The sequence below is a fragment of the Schistocerca nitens genome, chromosome 3 (genome assembly GCF_023898315.1).
Source record: "Schistocerca nitens isolate TAMUIC-IGC-003100 chromosome 3, iqSchNite1.1, whole genome shotgun sequence".
NCBI classification, from domain to species: domain Eukaryota; kingdom Metazoa; phylum Arthropoda; class Insecta; order Orthoptera; family Acrididae; genus Schistocerca; species Schistocerca nitens.
In genome coordinates, this window is record NC_064616.1 from 87,108,078 (window position 1) to 87,127,090 (window position 19,013).

General features: G+C 40.6%; 1 protein-coding gene across 2 annotated transcripts in view; it reads left to right on the forward strand.

Moving 5' to 3' along the window:
* The window catches only part of LOC126248059 (uncharacterized), a 551,905-nt gene that overhangs the window by 155,557 nt on the left and 377,335 nt on the right, over positions 1 to 19,013 (forward strand). For both annotated transcript variants that reach the window (XM_049948697.1, XM_049948699.1), the window contains exons 3-5: positions 4,336 to 4,484; positions 5,963 to 6,069; positions 6,151 to 6,312. In XM_049948697.1, the coding sequence (XP_049804654.1) occupies positions 4,336 to 4,484; positions 5,963 to 6,069; positions 6,151 to 6,312 (418 nt within the window). The remainder of the gene's footprint in view (positions 1 to 4,335; positions 4,485 to 5,962; positions 6,070 to 6,150; positions 6,313 to 19,013) is intronic.

A 19,013-nucleotide genomic window follows, 5' to 3' on the forward strand; every position in this document is an offset into this window, starting at 1 on the left:
AGAGCCATTTGAACCATTTTTGATCTTCACTATTCAAGATTAAATCTAACTTTGGCACAGAAAGGGGTGAATTATACTGGCACTAAAGTCTTTGGTCACTTACCAAATAGTATCAAAAGTCTGACAGATAACCAACAAGTATTTAAGAAGAAATTAAAAGAATTTCTGAATGACAACTCCTTCTACTCCATAGAGGAATTTTTAGATATAAATTAAGAAAAAAAACAAAAAAAATATTAAAAAAATAAAAAAATGAAAATAAAAAATAAAGAAAAACAAAAAAACACAATAAAATAAAGTTGTTATATTAACTTAAGTATGTTGTTAAATTAACCTAATTATGTCATGTATTGGAAAATTCGACTCGTTCCACATCATTACGAAATATCGTATTAATGATCCATGGAACTAGTATTAATCTAATCTGTGGGCCTTCAATATCTAGACCAGTGGTTCCCAACAGGTGGTCCGCGGACCCCCAGGGGTCCGCGAACTGTGCCAGAGGGGTCCGCAAGATGCTATTAGAATAAAAAATATATTGAATATATTTCGTATGATAACAGATTTTTTGTTTTGGCCGCTTCCTGCATGAGCAGAGCTTCAGCGGACGATAACTTCTGCGTCTAGCGTCTTCCTAGAGTGTAAAAAGATCGGCAGTGGGCATGAGCAATTTCTTATTGATACGGAAGTAAGATGGATTTCAAAAATGGTTCAAATGGCTCTGAGCACTATGGGACTTTTCTTCTTTGGTCATCAGTCCCCTAGAACTTAGAACTACTTAAACCTAACTAACCTAAAGACATCACACACATCCATGCCCGAGGCAGGATTCGAACCTGCGACCGTAGCGGTCGCGCGGTTCCAGACTGTAGCGTCTAGAACCGCTCTGCCACTCCGGCAGGCTAAGATGGATTTCTCGAGGTAGGATCTTGTCAAGATTTTTTGAACTCAAAGGCGAGGTTCATGTCTTCCTTCTTGACACAAAGTACACGGATTTTCTCACTAACTTCTCTTGGCTTTGCTCAGTTGCGTACTTAGCTGTTGTGTTTGAACACTTGAATGTGTTAAACTTGAGTTTACACGGAAAAAATGTATACATGTTCAAAGTTGAGGATAAGATTAGTGCTATAGTCAAAAAGTGTCAGATCTGGGCGTCAAGAATAGAAAACGAGTCACTAACTAACTTTTCTACTTTAAAACAATTCTTGGAGTCATCAGAGGAGAGTTTGCCTGACCAGATCAAGATCAATGTAGCCGAGCATCTACGCAGCCTAGCCACCACTTTTAGAGAGTATTTCCATGAACCTGACCCTGACGACAGATGGATTCGAAATCCCTTCAGCTGTGAAGAAATAGACAGAATCCAAGGCCTCACTGAAGAAGAACAAGATCAACTTGAGGATCTGTCTAGCTGTGGTACGATGATAAACTCTTTCATCGGTGAAAAAATTACAGATTTCTGGGCATCAGCACGCAAGGACTATAAGAAACTTGGAGATAAGCCAATGAAAAAGATCCTTCCATTTGCAACCACATATCGGTTTGAGCAAGCATTTTCTTCCATGTGTTTCATGAAAAACAAATATAGGAATCGGCTCGACATGCGGTCGGATTTCAGAGTGAAAGTTTCCAGTTTGGAACCTAATATTTAAGAAATAATGGTATCAAAGGTCAGATTGAACTCATCTCATTAAGAACTGAAAATTAAAACAAACTGTATACTGATGGAGTACTCTGTTGTAGCTGTATTTTATCAAATAAATAACACCTTGTATGAAATTAGTGTTTTCTTATTTTTCACACATGTCTGCTCAATGCAATCTCAAGTGTAGTACACTTGAAAGACCGATACACTCAGTTTTAACTTTTTCCTGTCGTTTTCAGTTCATACTCAATTTTTATTTTTTTAAGGACTTTGTTATACTAAACACCCAGATTTGAAGACAAAGATTTTGAGCAATAATCAAAACTTTAACAATAACTATGATGGCTAAATTGAAAAAGTTTTAAGCTCAATATTTTTTCTATAATGAATATGTCAATGTTTTTTCTAAGTACCAAAAATAGAAAACGTATAAAAAGAGTCTTAATTTGGCCTTTTTAGGTACTTAATACTGTAATATGACAAGGTACCAGTCATGCTCGATGAGGGGGTCCTCGAAAAAATTTTGTTGGGAACCCCTGGTCTAGACCTTATGACCCCCAACCATCTGGAGGTTATAATGCCAGCCTTGATTGTCTAGAACATATGACCTCCAGATGTATGGAGGGCATAATGTCTAGACACTATAATGACTACATGTCTGATATGTATTATTCAACGTCTCTGTCTGGGTTTTTGGGGTAGACCCCTATATTTATTCGATCAAAAACTCGGGGTGCATGAGGCATAGAGAAAAAGAGCTGCATACACCATCTAGATCAGGCAGTGTGCTGACTCGAAGGTGTCTGCCCCTCATGCAACTGGGGGTTAAAGGCATGCAACAGTGACAACTACTAGCATCTCTGAACACTGTAATGATGTATTCGAAGTGTGTGAACACTTGCTTAATGTTTTAAAACATTAATTAAGCGTCCCTACACCTCTACTAGTACTGGTAACTTTGCTACAAGCACAAATGATTGGTGGGCTACTTACAGGGGTTATGTTTTGATGTGAATAAAAAGTTCCGGATTCATATTCAATAATGCTCAAGATTATAATGTTTAAATAATGCACTAAAACACAGTAATTGTTTTAACAAAGAAACTGTCTTGCATTTTCTTGAAATTCGTGTAATTTCATATCTAGTACTGCACCTGCGATGCCTTGTGAGAGTTGCAGCGCGCTTTTATGATGTGGAGAGACCCAGAAACGTTTCTAAGTGTTTTAAATAAATAGACCATGCCATATGCAAGCTATCTCAACTGGATTTTTAAATTTCCCACCATTTTTACACTGGGCTATTTCCACTGTGGTGGTATAGTGACAGGCTTATGTCAAACAGCCACTTTTGACTGTGATTTCATAGTGTCAGCTATCTACAGTCATAAATTATCCTAACTGGGTAATAAATACCAGTGATAAGGATAATAAGTTATAGCAACATGGAAATGGGTAGTCCTAACTGGGTAATATATTAGATCATAAATGAACACACTGGATAACAGCCCTAGTGGCCTAGGGGGGGGGGGGGGTGGTAGGTTGAGAGGGAGAGGGAGGGAAGTATCTAGACGTTCAAGGTCAGCAGTCCAACCAACGGCATAACAGCCTGTCATTTATATGTAAGGCAGTAGACCTACAGGGAGACGGGAAGGGGGACGGGAAGTGACCATTAAAACATAACAGCCTGCCATTTATATGTAAGGCAGTTGACCTACAGCTACAGGGCAAGGGGAAGGGGAAGTGACCTTGGAAGGATAATTTCACAGAGTTATTTGGTAAGCGTGATAGCGTTACGGAGATGTTTAGCAAACTCAAGTGGCAGACTCTGCAAGAGAGGCGCTCTGCATCACGGTGTAGCTTGCTGTCCAGGTTTCGAGAGGGTGCGTTTCTGGATCAGGTATATGCTTCCCCCTACTTATACCTCCCGAGGAGATCACGAATGTAGAATTAGAGGGATTCGAGCGCGCACGGAGGGCTTTCCGGCAGTCATTCTTCCCACGAACCATACGCGACTGGAACAGGAAAGGGGGGGGGGGGGTAATGACAGTGGCACGTAAAGTGCCCTCCACCACACACAATTGGATGGCTTGCGGAGTATAAATGTAGATCTAGATGTAGAAGCCACAGGTGGGGAGGGATCATAAATCATTGGTCCATGAAGTACATAGAACCTCACTCTCTTTGTGCTATTCGAGAAGAGTGGACATGTGCCGGCACTGTCTTCCCTTCCATTTTTGCACAACACAAACCCAACTCTGCTTCGTACAAGCACTCATCACAGGAGACAGATACACACTTGTCACTTCAGGACAGGTCAGAGGAAATCAATGGCAAACCACCTTCACTGGGACCTTGCTTACAACAGCAAGGCAGGATTCCTACTTCGTTAACATGGTGTCATTCCCTGAGTAAGGGACTACTTTCACCTACACATGTTATCATTACGAAGAGCAGTGAAAATGAAAAAAAATTCTTTGTCCTCTTGGTGTACAGCATATTTTCCTTGTGTACGAATGAAGTGAATAATCGTCTCAGCTAACAAAATTTTATATTATTATATTCTGGAAAAGTATTTTCATTGCGGCTTAGAATTAGTTTCTCTCATGTATCGAACTTTCTAAGCGAGCTCGTGAGAAATTTCAAATGTAAGGGAAGTTAAATTATTCTCAAAATAAATTTTCTTGTTTCAGGCAACAAACGGTCTTAAAAGAAGGGACAACGCTTCCTCCACCTGATTACCTTATGACTCAGCTCATAGAGCTCTCCAATGCAGAAAACCCACCTTGTGCCAACTGTGACAAGAGAGACAAGGCTTCCATGTACTTTTGTTCCACGTGTGGTAAGATATTGTACAGTTTTTATTCCATTGTAACCAATTTATCTTTTGAAAAATGTTGCTGGTTTGGGCCACAAGAAAAATCAGTTACTTATTTGAGTAATAAAATTTACAACGCAGACCATTTTTGAGGGAATGTTCCCCTAACATCTGTGATGTAACTTCTCAACTTACAGGGTTTCTTTTTAAGTACAACTGTTACCACTATGTCTCAACACATTTAAGAAGTCAGTTGCTGCTCATATGTATTGGTGCCATTAAATCATATACAGTATTAATAGTCCAAATTTCAGCTGTGACTTGAGCTGTCCGAGCATGCTTCAAAGACCAGCTTAAAGCGTCAGTTTGCCTGCTATTGGCCCTTACAAACAAAAAGGAGAGGCCTAATCATACGACCCGCAGAGTTTGGGCGTGATGTTTAATGTAAAAGATCCTTTTTTTCGAGAATTTTAAAGAATCCATGAGGTGTGAAACCAATGTTTCATGACATTGACCTGAACGTTTTTCGAAAAGGGATGCATAGCGAGGCAAACCGTTTCACATGACTTATTTTCGAGTGGTGCCAAATTATTACGCCGAAGTTTCAGTTTGTCGCGACATCTGTCATCTCCCTGTAAGCTATTTGAGCGCTCCCTTCGGACTGGCTCAAAGCATTATAGACCACCTCAAAGCCTTAGTGGACATACTTTTCGTTAGCAAAGTGAATCCACAAAAAAGAATGTTATTCCATACATCAGTGTATCACAATAGAAACCAAACAAGTTTCGATTAAAGAGGAGGAGGAGATTAGTGTTTACCGCCCCGTCGACAACGAGATCATTAGAGACGGAGCACAAGCTCGGATTAGGGAAGCAAGGGAAGGAAATCGGCCGTGCCTTTTGTCAAAGGAACTATCCCAGCATTTACCTGAAGCGATTTTAGGGATATCACGGAAAACCTAAATCAGGGTGGCCGGACGCAGGTTTGAACCGTCGTCCTCGCGATGTGAGTCTAGTGTGCCATCTCGCTAGGTATGTTTCGACTAACAAACATCACCTTAACAGTGGAAGCACATATAACACTGAATGCATGATACAAGACAGCTGACTTTTATTTTCTGTTGGTCACCCACAAAATCCGTGTATTTATTCAGCTAGATATCTTTCAGTTTGAGTTCGATGACGGAAGACTTTATCAGTTACTATGGAGTGAGTCGCGATATTATCTTGTGAAGACTGCAATTAACAGTTAACCAGAGGGACAATAATTCAAAGATATTCAGGAAAATCTTTGTGGAATTTGTTACAAAATTTGCATCTTACTTTCTTTTTTTTGCGTTGATTGTTTGTTGGACAAATTTTACACGTTTGGGTTCAAGAATTTACGCGTGAGGTAATATTATCATTGTGCCTTTCATTTGTTTTACTATTTCATGTTATCTGTCGGTTATTCTTTGTTGATTGATTATGATAACTGCGCTTACTCATTTACTGTTATTTCAGGACAAGCTCTATGCAATCACTGCCGTGAAAACACACATCGTGCTAAAATGTTTTCTACACATGATGTTGTCCACATGTCAAAATGCTCAAAGGAAGGACATAGAAGGGTACGGCTAACCATATACGCATTTGAGTGACTGTTTTATCGTATTTTAACAGACGTCTGATTGACACATTCTTTTTTTCAGTGTGCAGTGCATGGAGAGCAGTACATAATGTTTTCAAACACTCAGAAAAATATGTTGTGTGTCAACTGCTTTCGCGACACACCTACCGAAGCTAGACTCCACTGTGTTGATATAGACACAGCATATTCTCAGGGATGTAAAAAGTTGGACAGAGCTGTTTTGGTAAGTTGGTTCGTATACAAGAGGTACCGGTAATACTGACAGAAGAATGTACTGTAGTTACTTAATTGTTGGTTTCTTTTCTTTATTTTCAGTCGACTTTAAATTTTTGCCTATGAATGTGAGCCTGAATGATCCAAAGGAAATGATCTCTGTCGAAATCTTTATGCAAACAATAATTATTAAATCATAACCATAAGAAAATAAGTGTTTCTAGTGTATGACGAATGTCAGACGCACTTTGTACATAATTTCATAAACGTCGTTTATTGTCTTCTTCAGTTAACCCGAACTGATCAGGGCCTTTCTCCTCGAACAATTAACTGTGTTGTTTCACTATGAACATCGATATTCGGGTGCTGTAGCTCAGGTACTATGTCGATTGTGTTGGTATTTGCTGACAAGCATCTCCATGTTTCCTCATAGAGTCACTCTTTGGTTCTGTTACCCCTACCGTCATTTTCCAGCGTGTTCTAATTCCGCCACCATTTTTAATGATCAGACACCTGACTATCAACCCTTCTGGGATTCAAACCCTCTGCCCTGTGTATCACTTTTTCTGAGGCTGTAATTCTGAGAAAATCTTAAAGTATTTAACTGACTGGCACCTTGCTACTACAGCAGTGTGTTACATTATTTGTTTTGTGGCTTTATATCTACATCTACATTTACATCAGTACTCCGCAAGCCACCTGAAGGTGTGTTGTGAAGGGTGCTTCTCGTACCACTGATTGATTCCCCTGAGCCTCTGTATTAGCTCTAATTTCGCAGTTTATCTCATCGTGATCGTTTCGCGAGATGTATGTCGAAGAAAGTAATATTTCGCCCACCTTTGCCGGGAAAGTAGTCTCCCAAAATGTGAATAGTAAAAACCCTGTGTGATGCACAACGCCTCTCTTGTAGCGCCTGCCACTGGAGTTCGTTGAGCATGTCTTTAACGCTCTCGCATCGACTAAACGATCCCGTGACGAAACGCGCCGCTCTTCGCTGGACCTTCTCTGTCTCTTCTATGAGTCCTACGTGGTAAAGCTCCAATATTGAGGAACAATAAATGAGAGAATTCTCGAGAACTACCAAATTGATAGCCAGTTTTACTTACGTACACAATAGTTGTTTCGCATACTTTTCTTCAGCCATTTTCGCTGGTAATGTTGACATGCGTGTTGGAAACTCTCCACGTTCAATAAGGCGCTGTAATAATGAATATTATGGAAGAAGTGTTCTATTTGAGTTAGTGGCTTAATACGTTGATATCTGGATGGTCTAAGCCAAGCATGTTATAACCATTTTTTTCCTTATTCACTCTCTTTTTGTAATGTGATGGTCTAAGCGTGTGACATGTGCTCAGTCGGGTAATCCACTCATTCAGTTCCTATGAAAACCATATGAGAACTTAGCATTTCATCTGAAAAGTCGCCATATCTTACAGTAGACGAGACCTATGGCACCATATCCAGCACATCTAGTACGAAATGTCATAGCTGCATGATGACTAGTGCCGACTTGCATAGCTCCAGAATTAAAGCACAGAAAGAGGCAATTAAACAGTAATTCTTCCAGTACTCGTAACACCAATGGAACGGGAAGAAACCCTAATATGTAGCAGAATGGGAAGTACCCTAAGCCATGCATTTCACAGTTGTTTGCAGAATACGTATGTAACTGAAGATGTGGATCTAGATGTTTGGCTGCTTTCTTTATGTTATTAGACGTCCAGTTATTTTTGTATGTTACAGCGAGACTAAATTTTGATTTGGAGCCAGGTGAAGCTCTCCCCCGCAGTTTTCCTGTAATATACTGTAAGTTGCACAATTATAACACTCCTAAGCTATAGGGCAGTCATCGGGTCGTTTATACAGATATCTACTACCCTTAGTAATCGTAACTGTAGTATGACGAAGACGTACTGTCACGGCTTCGTATGAAGCATCTATACAACGATTGGAATTCACGATATCCAGTTTTATGGCGCTATACGATAAGTTCGTTGATTTGAAAAAAAGCGCATGGGGCCTGAAGATGGCAAAATGAATTGACGAAATTGGTTGATTTCAAAATAACATAAAATATCTTAAAGTGTACAGCTGTTGACAAAGTTTATTGACATCGAAAACAACCATTTTGGATGTCGTGCTTACGAGGAATGGTGAGAATCTGTGCCACCGAGTGTATCGGGAATAATGCACATGGAACGATACCTGCACAAACTTGCGTAGATTAGATTGATCTACGTTTCGTTCCATAGTGAGGAGATCCTCTAGGTTGTAGAAAATGTCAGAAAAACAAGAATACACAATAAATATTTACAGTGAAAAACAATTCTGCTAAGGTACCTTCCACATATCCTAAGTGGAATGATGGTCATAGAGAAAAAAATCATTTTACAACACTTATTTACAATGATCACATTACTGCACTGAATTTGTACAGAAGTCAGATCGTAGACCCAACCAATACTCACATTCTTCGATATTATTAGTAACATGCTCTCCATCAATTGGGTTCACTAAGAAATTCATAAATGGAGTTGAAGGAGTTGGCCACCTGTAAATTATTTAGGCTCTTTTTAAACTGAACTTTTCGGTATTTAAACTTTTTATGGCGGTTGGCAAGTTATTGAAAATGTGTGTTCCTGAGTAACAGATGCCTTCTTGGAACACAGGAAGTGACTTCAAATCTTTGTGAAGATTATTCTCATTTCTAGCATTTACTGATTTCATGAAGTGATCTGTTGGTTGAAAAAGAGATATACTTTTAATGACAAATTTCATTGAGGAATAAATATTATTAGGAAGCAGTACTTAATATCCCTAGTTCCCTAAACAGGTCTCTGCAAGAAGTTCTTGCGTTCACACCACAAATAATGCTTATTATACATTTTTGGAACCAGAAAACTTCAGCTTGGCTTGATGAGTTACCCCAAAAAATAGTCCCATATAGCACTGTGGAATGAAAGTAACCTTAGTATGCCAGATTTTTAATTTTTATATCACCTATGTCTGACAATATTTGCATTGCAAATAGAGATTTGTTTAGGTACTGCAGCAGTTCTGTGGTGTTATCCTCCAAGCTGAATTTATTATCAAGCTATAATCCCAAGAATTTAATACTTTCCACCTGTTCTCTGTGTTTGTCATCATAGTTTGTGCACATACCAGTGGGATACCTCTTATAAGTTCTGAGCTAGATGTAGAGTATTTCTTCGATATTAGTGACAAAGAACTGACTAGGAACCAGTTCTTAATCTCCATGAAAATTTAATTAACTGATCTTTCTAAAACTTCACGTTATTTGCTATTTATTGCAATGTTTGTGTCATCTGCAAACAAAACAGATTTGGTATCTGATACTGTTATTGATGAAAGGTCATTTTTATACACAAGAAAAAGTAAGGGGTGCATCTAATAAGTTCCCAGTTGGATGATGCCTGATAGCTTAATACGTGTCTCTTTCCAAATGATACCCTTTGTTTCCCATCAGAGACATAGTATTTGAACCATTTTGCAGCATTTTTTGTTACACTATAATATTCTAATTTACTTAGAAGGATATCGTGATTAACACAGTCAAATGCCTTTGACTGATCACAAAATATGCGAGTAGCCTGTGATTTAGTGTCTAATAAATTAAGTACATTTTCACTGTATTTGTAGATACTCTTGTTAATATAAGAAAACTTTAGGAATCTGAACTGCAACTTTCACAATATATTACTTGCTGTCAGATTGTTAAGAAGCCGCATTCTATATTCATGCCATATACACACTGTATACATCACTTAAGTTCATGTCTTTGGGGAGTGTCCTAAAATAATCAATTCAGATTTAATAGGTTTTATATCTTACCGAGTTTTAAAACTTAACAAAGGCCACGGAATATTGGTTTTGTAGTCTAATATTATTTGCTAGACTTTTCTGAGAACATAGGCCCTATTATCAATGGCTGTTTGTGAGCAGTTAGCTACCATAGCTGGACAGTTTACAGAAGCAATTAAGTTGAATGATAGTGTTACTAACTCTAATAAATCTGAGCTGGAAGAGTTTTTTAAAAGTTATGTTATTTCTTCGTATTTTGTTGTTAAATAGGCCAGTAGAGAGTCAAGGTGATTTATTTACAGCTTAAAGTTACCTGCAGGTGCACTGTGTACACTTGCTGTTATGAAGAATTTATTATGAAATTCTGCTTCCATCGCACATGCTTCCATATGCTGCTCTAGGCAAAATTTGACAGTATACCTTCTCAAATTTATGACAATTCCTGGTGGCTGTGGCAACTCTATCCTCCATATCTGCTCTACGGAAGTGAGATGATAGCTTACATCCTGTAACAACACATCTATACTAGTGGTCACATGATGTACAGAGAGGTAGATTATGTCAACTGGGTTTGATGACTCTAACTCATCACTGCAGACAAGTAGTTTATTCTTTTTACTTCCTAGACCTCTAATATTTTGATGCAATAAAGATATCTGGTATTTCACATTGTCTGAATTAAACTTGGTGGAAATAAAATGTCTGCTGATTGTTGAAAATTTTTAACCAACAACCGTTTGTGCTGATGCAATACGATAGAATTCTGTTTTGTTCCTTTCTCAAACAGAATGTTTGTTTCAATCCTAATCTCTCTTAAAACTTGGCTCCTTTCTGCCCACCCAACTTTAAAAAATATATTGTTCTGAACCCTGTACACACAAGTAACTTACCACTCATGACAATGCCTCCTCCCTTAAATTTTCTGCTATTATCCCAGCAGTTTACCCTTCACTTCCCTGTTGATCTGAAGGTTGTGCCTAGTATAATCCCATCTACTGAGGAAATCATGTCAATATGTGATATTGCATCGACATAAGGAGCTGTTCCAACTCCAAATTAGCTCTCCTGAGAGAAGAGCGCAAATGAGGTAGGTAATGGCGTCTGAGAGCAGATACGAACTCAACATTGGTACCGTATGTCTCACTGATGACAGAATCTTTGCCAGGTCACACTCTATACTATACCCAGGACCTCTGTCAATACTATTACCTGGTCCAACCACTATAACCACAGTGTCTTCCTTGGTAACGTCTTTGCAAAGTCATCCTCAGTCCCTGTCCCCTGCTCCAGACCAGCACTAGTTTTTAAAAAATTGGTAACCTGTCATTGTGATCCTAGTTCATCCTGCAAAAGTTTGACAACATCTCTTGCATGAGGATCTCCTAACAACAAAACTTTATTTCTCCTTTCTGTCTTCCTGCATTCTTAGTTTTATGCTGAAAATTTATTGTGCCCTCTCTACACCTATATCTGCTTAAGGTTCATCAATTTCTAACTGAAGCAACAGGTCAAATGTATTTTTCACATTCATCACAAAACTGTCAGATGAAGTTCTAAGCCTGTTCCTTATGTTGCGTGTTGCCCCTCCTCTCTTTACCTTTCTTCATCCTTAACCTGTCCAGATCTTTCCTAGCCTTGTCTAATTCAGCCTGAGGGGCATCAGCTTTCCCCTCCAGTTCGACTACCTCCCTATTTCTGCCACATGGGAGTATCCTACAGAACCACTGAAGAGCCTCATTCACATCTCCGATTCCCGCCCCACTACAGTCACCCACATGAAAAAAAAGCTGCAGCATCTATGGCACCAAAGTCTGGACCTAACAATTCTTCAACAGGCCCGGTACTTTTCCTTCGTGGTAAATATAATACCTTGTTGCGAATAAGTCAGTTAAATTACCGGTAAACAAGAAAACACGTTTACAAAAATTAGGCCCATACGCAACTGTATGTAAACAAACTATTAGTGCGAAGTTGGTGAATCAACAACTTACAATTTAAGCTATTTTCAGACAATATGAGCTAAGTAATAAAAAGATAAGCTCTACATAAGTTGCTAGAAAGACCGACAACAGCCCGAGTGTATAATTATTTCGCGTTTTCTGGAATATTATATAAAAACAGTGAAGACTTTAAAATTAAACTTAAAAAACACACAAATACATCGATTTACTAAGTAATCTGTACTAAACTAACTGTCATTACAATCTAAATGACTTTTCTTTATGAGAACCCAGAAACTCGCACGTGGATAGCATGTTTGTTTAGAATACACATAACCTAAGTGATACGAATATGAAAGCCACAGCATCTCGGAAGCGTGATGTAACTTCCTGAAAGCGTTCCGAGGAACAATGGGTATTACGCGAAGGATGTAAGAAGTGCCACAAAACCTAAAAGCTGGCGAAGTGACACGTCAGAGGAAGATACGTCGGCCATAGCCTTTCTCTAAAACACTGCGAGACTGGTGGACAGAAAATTACACAAACGCAGCGTAAAGCCTATATACAAACAGACCAGGAGGATCAAAGAGTGGCTCAGATCGCCGAATGACAAACGGAATCTAATCATAGCGTCAATAGTATACTACATAATCATATTGTGGTCGAAGCTCTTTCGTTGGCAGAGAATGGTTCCTAATATGTAATGTGGTTCTGCTATGACCAAACTTTTTTTTTTTTCTACCCATACACGTTTCAGAGAAGTGCCTCCATCTTCAGTGGATTTTATTTATTGACTTATTATTACAAATTGGTATTCATAAGTATGTTTGAAATTTGCAGCACAGCTACAATTATTGCCTTCCAGTATGTCATGTTTTGTAGATCTCGGGTTTTCGTGCTTCTACAGGATGTTTAAGTGGAGCTTCCTAACACACACTGTTTCACTGTTTATGTGAGGAGAACTACAGCGGTAATTACCAGAGAAAAGCCCTAGGACGTTAGTGTGACAGGTACATACACTGATAAGCCAAACATTATGATCACTGCCCAATACGAGCCTGAATGCCACCTGGTGGCGTTGTGGGCCAGTGGAAGTATATAAGCGGAGAAACAACTAATGGGGAATCATGAGACACTCCAGAAGTATGCTCCTACTGCAAGGTATACTAACCAGCTAGTTATGGAGGCTTATTAGTCTCTGACAGAGACAGACACACACCTGCTGCTACTCAAGCAAAACACAAGACTACAATGGGGCAATCAACAAGGAAAGATAACTAAGCTGTGCCACGGATCCTGATAGAGTAATATCAAGTTGCTGAAATGCTAAGTGCACTCTGCCAATGTTGCCGGTCTTGACATCCTTGCAAACAACCATCATTCATCATTGCGGCCATATGAGAGGTCAACAGTGAACCCAAGCAGACCAGTTATGTCCCGAAACAGACAAATAGGAGAGATCACTTTCACACATGGAATGCCAATTGGATATACCATAATGGTGGGGCTGGGACAATTCTGGCACAGCCTGCAGTTTTGCTAGATTTCCACCCTTCCACTCCCCTATCACAACATTGATGATATCATGCATTGTTACCAGATTTCTCTCCCATCGTTGCCCCTCTGATATCGGCCAATTGCCCTATGTATAAAATTGCCTATGATGTGACTATGAAAGGAGGGCAGTTGTCCTAAGTGAAAATTGAGAGAAATTCAAACAATCCAAGATGGTACATTGTCCTGTTGCTTGAAAATTCAAGATAGACCTGAGCAATAGGAACAAAGCTCTATGATGTCAGGATACAAGATAATGATCCAACATGATGAACATGGGGATACTGGTGCAGTCTGCATCACTGTCAGCTTTGCCAGACCCCTAACATGTCAGAATTCAAGATAGATGATCCTGAGATACTGGTGCTACCCTATGACGTCACAATTCAAGATGGTGATTCAAGATGGCAGACCTGGGGATACTGGTGAACCCTGTAAGACTGTCAGTTTCCTGCAGCCCTATGATATTGGAATTCAACATGGATGGCCCTGGCTTACTAGTACAGAAATATGATGTCAGAATTCAAATTGCAGTCGAAGTTGGTGGACCTGGAGATACTGGCACAGCCTGCATGGTTGCCAGCGTACTTATCCTAAGTCTAAAAAGCAGCACAGAACCCAAGTTTAAAATGGCGGGAAATTCAGAATTCATAGGTCTACCTCCACCCATCTGATACCACAGTTTAAACAGTTTCCTCCACCCCTCTGACCTTAAAGTTTTAAGAATTGTCTACCTACATTTGGAGCTGACTTGTCATAAATTTAAGACTATGTGCTCAGTGGGAAAAGGTAGGAACATTTATGTCTCTATTTAAACAAATTCCACATAGGGTGAGCCCCCCCCCCCCTTTCCATGAACACAAAATTCATGGTAGCCAGACCTGTTGGGAAACTTGTGCCACACTGCATGTGTGTAGCTCCACTCCAAGTCTGCTGTACTGAGTTGCACACCATGCATCACCTGCACATGGATGCCACAGGCTACAGCCTCATGAGAATGGGTCGGGCTACCACAGCCCTGCAGCAGGTAGCTACCTGCACATGCTGATGCTTCAGCTGTGAGTGACTGACTTGCTGCCCCCTGATACATATCAACACCCACCTGTCCAGGACTCCACCCAGCGCCAATTGTTTGGGCAATGGCCACTACCTTCCCATTATTATTGAGAAGCAATAATAGGTTCGCATTAACTCTTACCACTTTCTTGTAAATCCTAGAATACAAATTAGATGCATTAGCAGGGACATGAGAACTTTTGTTTTGCAGCAGTCAGACAGACCGATAATTATCAACTTGATGCTGTCCAGCAACAGTCATCCAGTCTTCTCATTATGTTTTTTCTGGAGTATCCTCAGCCCAGTCAATCACCACAAAATACTTGTGCAGTGGATGTTTCATCCAGGAAATGAGAACACTGGTGTCATACACACTTCATTTAATTTTTCATATAGCTGGGTATATATACACACTGAAATAAGAATGCAATTCTACGCCTATATCACGTGTTGTAAACTCTTCATAGTTCCATAAAGTGACATGCAAGAAGCATCGAAATATTGAGCCTTCTTCCATGGGTCTTGAAGTTTGTCATGAACCTCGTAATAAATTGGTTCATAATGTTTCACATAACCCACCTCCATGGCCCAGGGCACTAATGCACCCTTATGCGATGGTGCTCGACATGGAGGTAAGCCGGTTCAAATCCTCGTAGTGGAAAAAATTTTCATTGCCAGTATTTGGCCGGCAAGGGAAGGACAGGTGATGGAATAAAGTTCCTGTTCACCAGACTTTGCGTCAGTATCCTAGTTTAAATACCAAACCTCTTCACAGTGTCTCATGATGTGAGGGCATGTGACACATCTCTCCATTGGATTGGGATATTAAGCTTGGCAGCCCCCTTGTTACTATTTGTGAGGAGTAAGCTATGTCCCAGCACCAGGTTTCACCCTCTCCCGTCTATCATCATCTCATAATACAAAACACACACACACAAAATACGTGTAGTATACTGTAATGGAGCAGAAGGTATAAACGTAAGGCTGCCAGCTCAATCTCTGATTGTGTGCATATTGTATGACATAATGTCTATGCAGTAAATTCTTGAAAGTCAGTTCCTGCATGTGAGTGGATTCTGTTCTGTTAAAAAGTTTTATTGTTCATCAGAAGTCACCTGCACTGATCTTGTAATCATGTAACACTACTGGAGGCGTTTGTGTAATTCGTGCAAATATGCCAGGAAAATCAAATGAGTTATGACACAGTCTACATCACTGTGTAGGGGGTAGTACCACTTAAGTGGCACAATAACGTGGGTTTTCAGATATCGCAGCTGGATGGAATTCATGATGAGGCTACATTTAAAAGCTGACACATTTAGGATGAAATCAGAGCTGAATATGGATATGTACTCCTGCTGAGGTGCCCCTGTCAGTATGTACTCCATAACATCATATGGAAATAAAATAAAATGACTGAATTATATTTTCACAGAGACATACGAGTCTCAACTTTATCTTTGGTAAGGATAGAAGCCGAAGCGCCAAGGCTGGGACTTGAAATTGGGTCTCCTGCTTACTAGCCGAAATGTATTCTCTGTGTGTGTTTGAAGTAACCTGAAACTCAAAGTCCTGAAGAGTGAATTTTCGTGGGTACTCTATAAATAGTGCTGCAGACCAGAAATTCATGTTCAGTGAATAACAAGGGGAAATGTGTTTGCATCTACTAAGTGATTTTTCATGTTGCTGAAAATACGTCAGCTATAAAGAGCACCACAAATTGCAAACAGGTTCGAACTTGTCCATACAGGGTACTGGTAGAGGGAAAAACAAGTTTGTGTTAGCTATTAATAGCGACCCTTCTAAGTGCATTCTCAAGTTGGAATGTGCTACAAGTATGAATTTCCCTGGGCGAAAACTTCTGATTTAGACTGGCAGGAGAAAAACATCTTAGTGTTTGCTGTAATAGCAGCCCTTCTAAGTGTATTTTCGAACTGGTATGTGCTGTAGATATCAGTTTATCTGTGAGAAAATCGCCGGCTTAGACCGGCAGTGGAAAAACACCTTTGTCTCAGCAATGAACAGAACAAATCTGCACCTTTTAGTGATCTTAATTTCACACATGTCACTCTAGTGCAAAATGGCTCTGAGCACTATGGGACTTAACATCTTAGGTCATCAGTCCCCTAGAACTTAGAACTACTCAAACCTAACTAACCTAAGGACATCACACACATCCATGCCCGAGGCAGGATTCGAACCTGCGACCGTAGCAGTCCCGCGGTTCCGGACTGCAGCGCCTAGAACCGCAAGACCACCGCGGCCAGCACTCTAGTGCGGGTGTCATGTATGTGGCTTTAGTAAGACGAGGAGAAGCCACAGAAAGGGCCTGGGATCAGTGAGGTGGCAGGGTAGCAGTGGATGCTGAGTCAGTCACTAGCAATCTAAGCATCGGGACATGCAGGTTATAGCCTGTTGCTGGGCTACAGTGACCTGATCCAGGTTGGTGAGGCTGTTGGTGGAACAAATGGCGTGCGACCTGTCACTGTGGGAATGGGTTTCAGTGCTGTATCGGGGCCACCTTTAACTTTTGCTGCAAAAGATTCATTCTGGCTTTTACTGCTTTCTATTTTGTAAGGCATCATTCCGTACTAAGTCTGTTTTTGTCCTTTGTAAGTCATAGTGTTTCCTGTGGGATTGCTTCTGTTTGGTGACCTGCACATTGGCTGGGTGACCTGGGAGTAGAGGATGTTGCTGCTTCAGTGATGGTGGTGGTGATGTAATTAACTGCCTTGTCTGCTCTGGTGTTGGTGTCGACTTGGGTGTTCTTTTAGTTTCTGACTAAACTGCTGCTGATATTCGTCCAAATTTATCTTGGTGCTGTTAAGGCGACTAGTGATTGGAGTGTGTTGAACCACTGCTGAGCATGCCACAGGTAGGTGATCAGATAAGAGCACATGTATGACCTCCACAGTAATGAATCCTAGGATTCCCCTGAAGATGCAGATATCGAGGACATCTGGCATATTTCCATTGAAAGAGTAGCTGGTTGGTCCATTAGTCCATAGACTTGTGTGTGGTTTAATTCTGCTGCTGTTAGTAGGATGTGGCTGCTGCGAATAGTCATCCTGGAATGGCACACCATATGCTTTGTACTAAGGAACCTGGTGATCATGCAGTTGCCGAGCGGTTCTAGGCGCTTCAGTCCGGAACCGCGCGACTGCTACAGTCGCAGGTTCGAATCCTGCCTCGGGCATGGATGTGTGTGATGTCCTTAGGTTAGTTAGGTCTAAGTAGTTCTAAGTTCTAGGGGACTGATGCCTCAGCAGTTAAGTCCCATAGTGCTCAGAGCCATTTTGATCATGTAGTTTCCTCTAGTTTGGAGAAGGTTAGTTCTTTCTTCATCTGATAGGCGTCCTTTAGGTGGTCTGCAGTGATGATGCCTTTTGTGGTCTTCTCTGACGACTAAGTATTTTAGTGGCAGCAACGTTGCTTTGTAGTGGTGAAGCGAGTTCCTGATATGTATTGCAGTTCCACCAGCTTGCTTTCAGTCGATCACTGTGGTAACATATACAGTGCCAGAAAAAATGAAGTATCCTTAAGGACTGTGTTCAATGACACCGGGGGTAATATTTGGGGTTGTAGTGTTAGTGAGACAGTTGAAAGTCACTGGTGATCAGATGGAACTCAGGACGTTGGTCTGTGCAACCTATGTTTTGACTCTGCAGACTGTAACTATGCTGAGTTTAGAGGTGAACAGTGTTTGCAACATTCATTCTAAGCTACAACCATGCCCCATTGACTAGTACGTACTCATGCTGAACAGTTTCAACTGTTTTGAACAGAGTCACATTATGGGCCTGTGGGAATTAGGATGATTGCTGCACTTGTTGGGCACATTGTATTGGTGGTGTGTTGCTGCTTTCAGCAGCGGTCTGTGGAACACTCCAACACCTGTAGACCATGTTCTGGACGTGCACATAATACGGACATACCTTAAGAGCAGTGGTGGCTGACCAAATGTCATCCTGGGACGAAATCTGGGCAATATTGCACCTGCTGTGTCATCAGGGAACCGTCTACTTGCAGCAGGACTAATAAATCGTGTGAATCGTTTTGGGATACCACTGACACCATGACACTGCCTGTCATGGCTACTCTTGTGTCATGAAAGAGTTGACTGGGGAGTGGAATGGCGCTCTGTTGTCTGCAGTGATGAGAGCAGGTTTGGTCTCAATGTGAGTGATGGATGTACACGTTTATGTCGTGGTCCTGATGAATCGCGTATTCCAGAGTGCATTTGCCCAAAATACACAGGTTCCATCCCAGGCTTTATTGGGGAGAGGGGAGGATGGGGGCAATCGGGTACAACTCGTGATCACATTTGATGTTTCTGTAG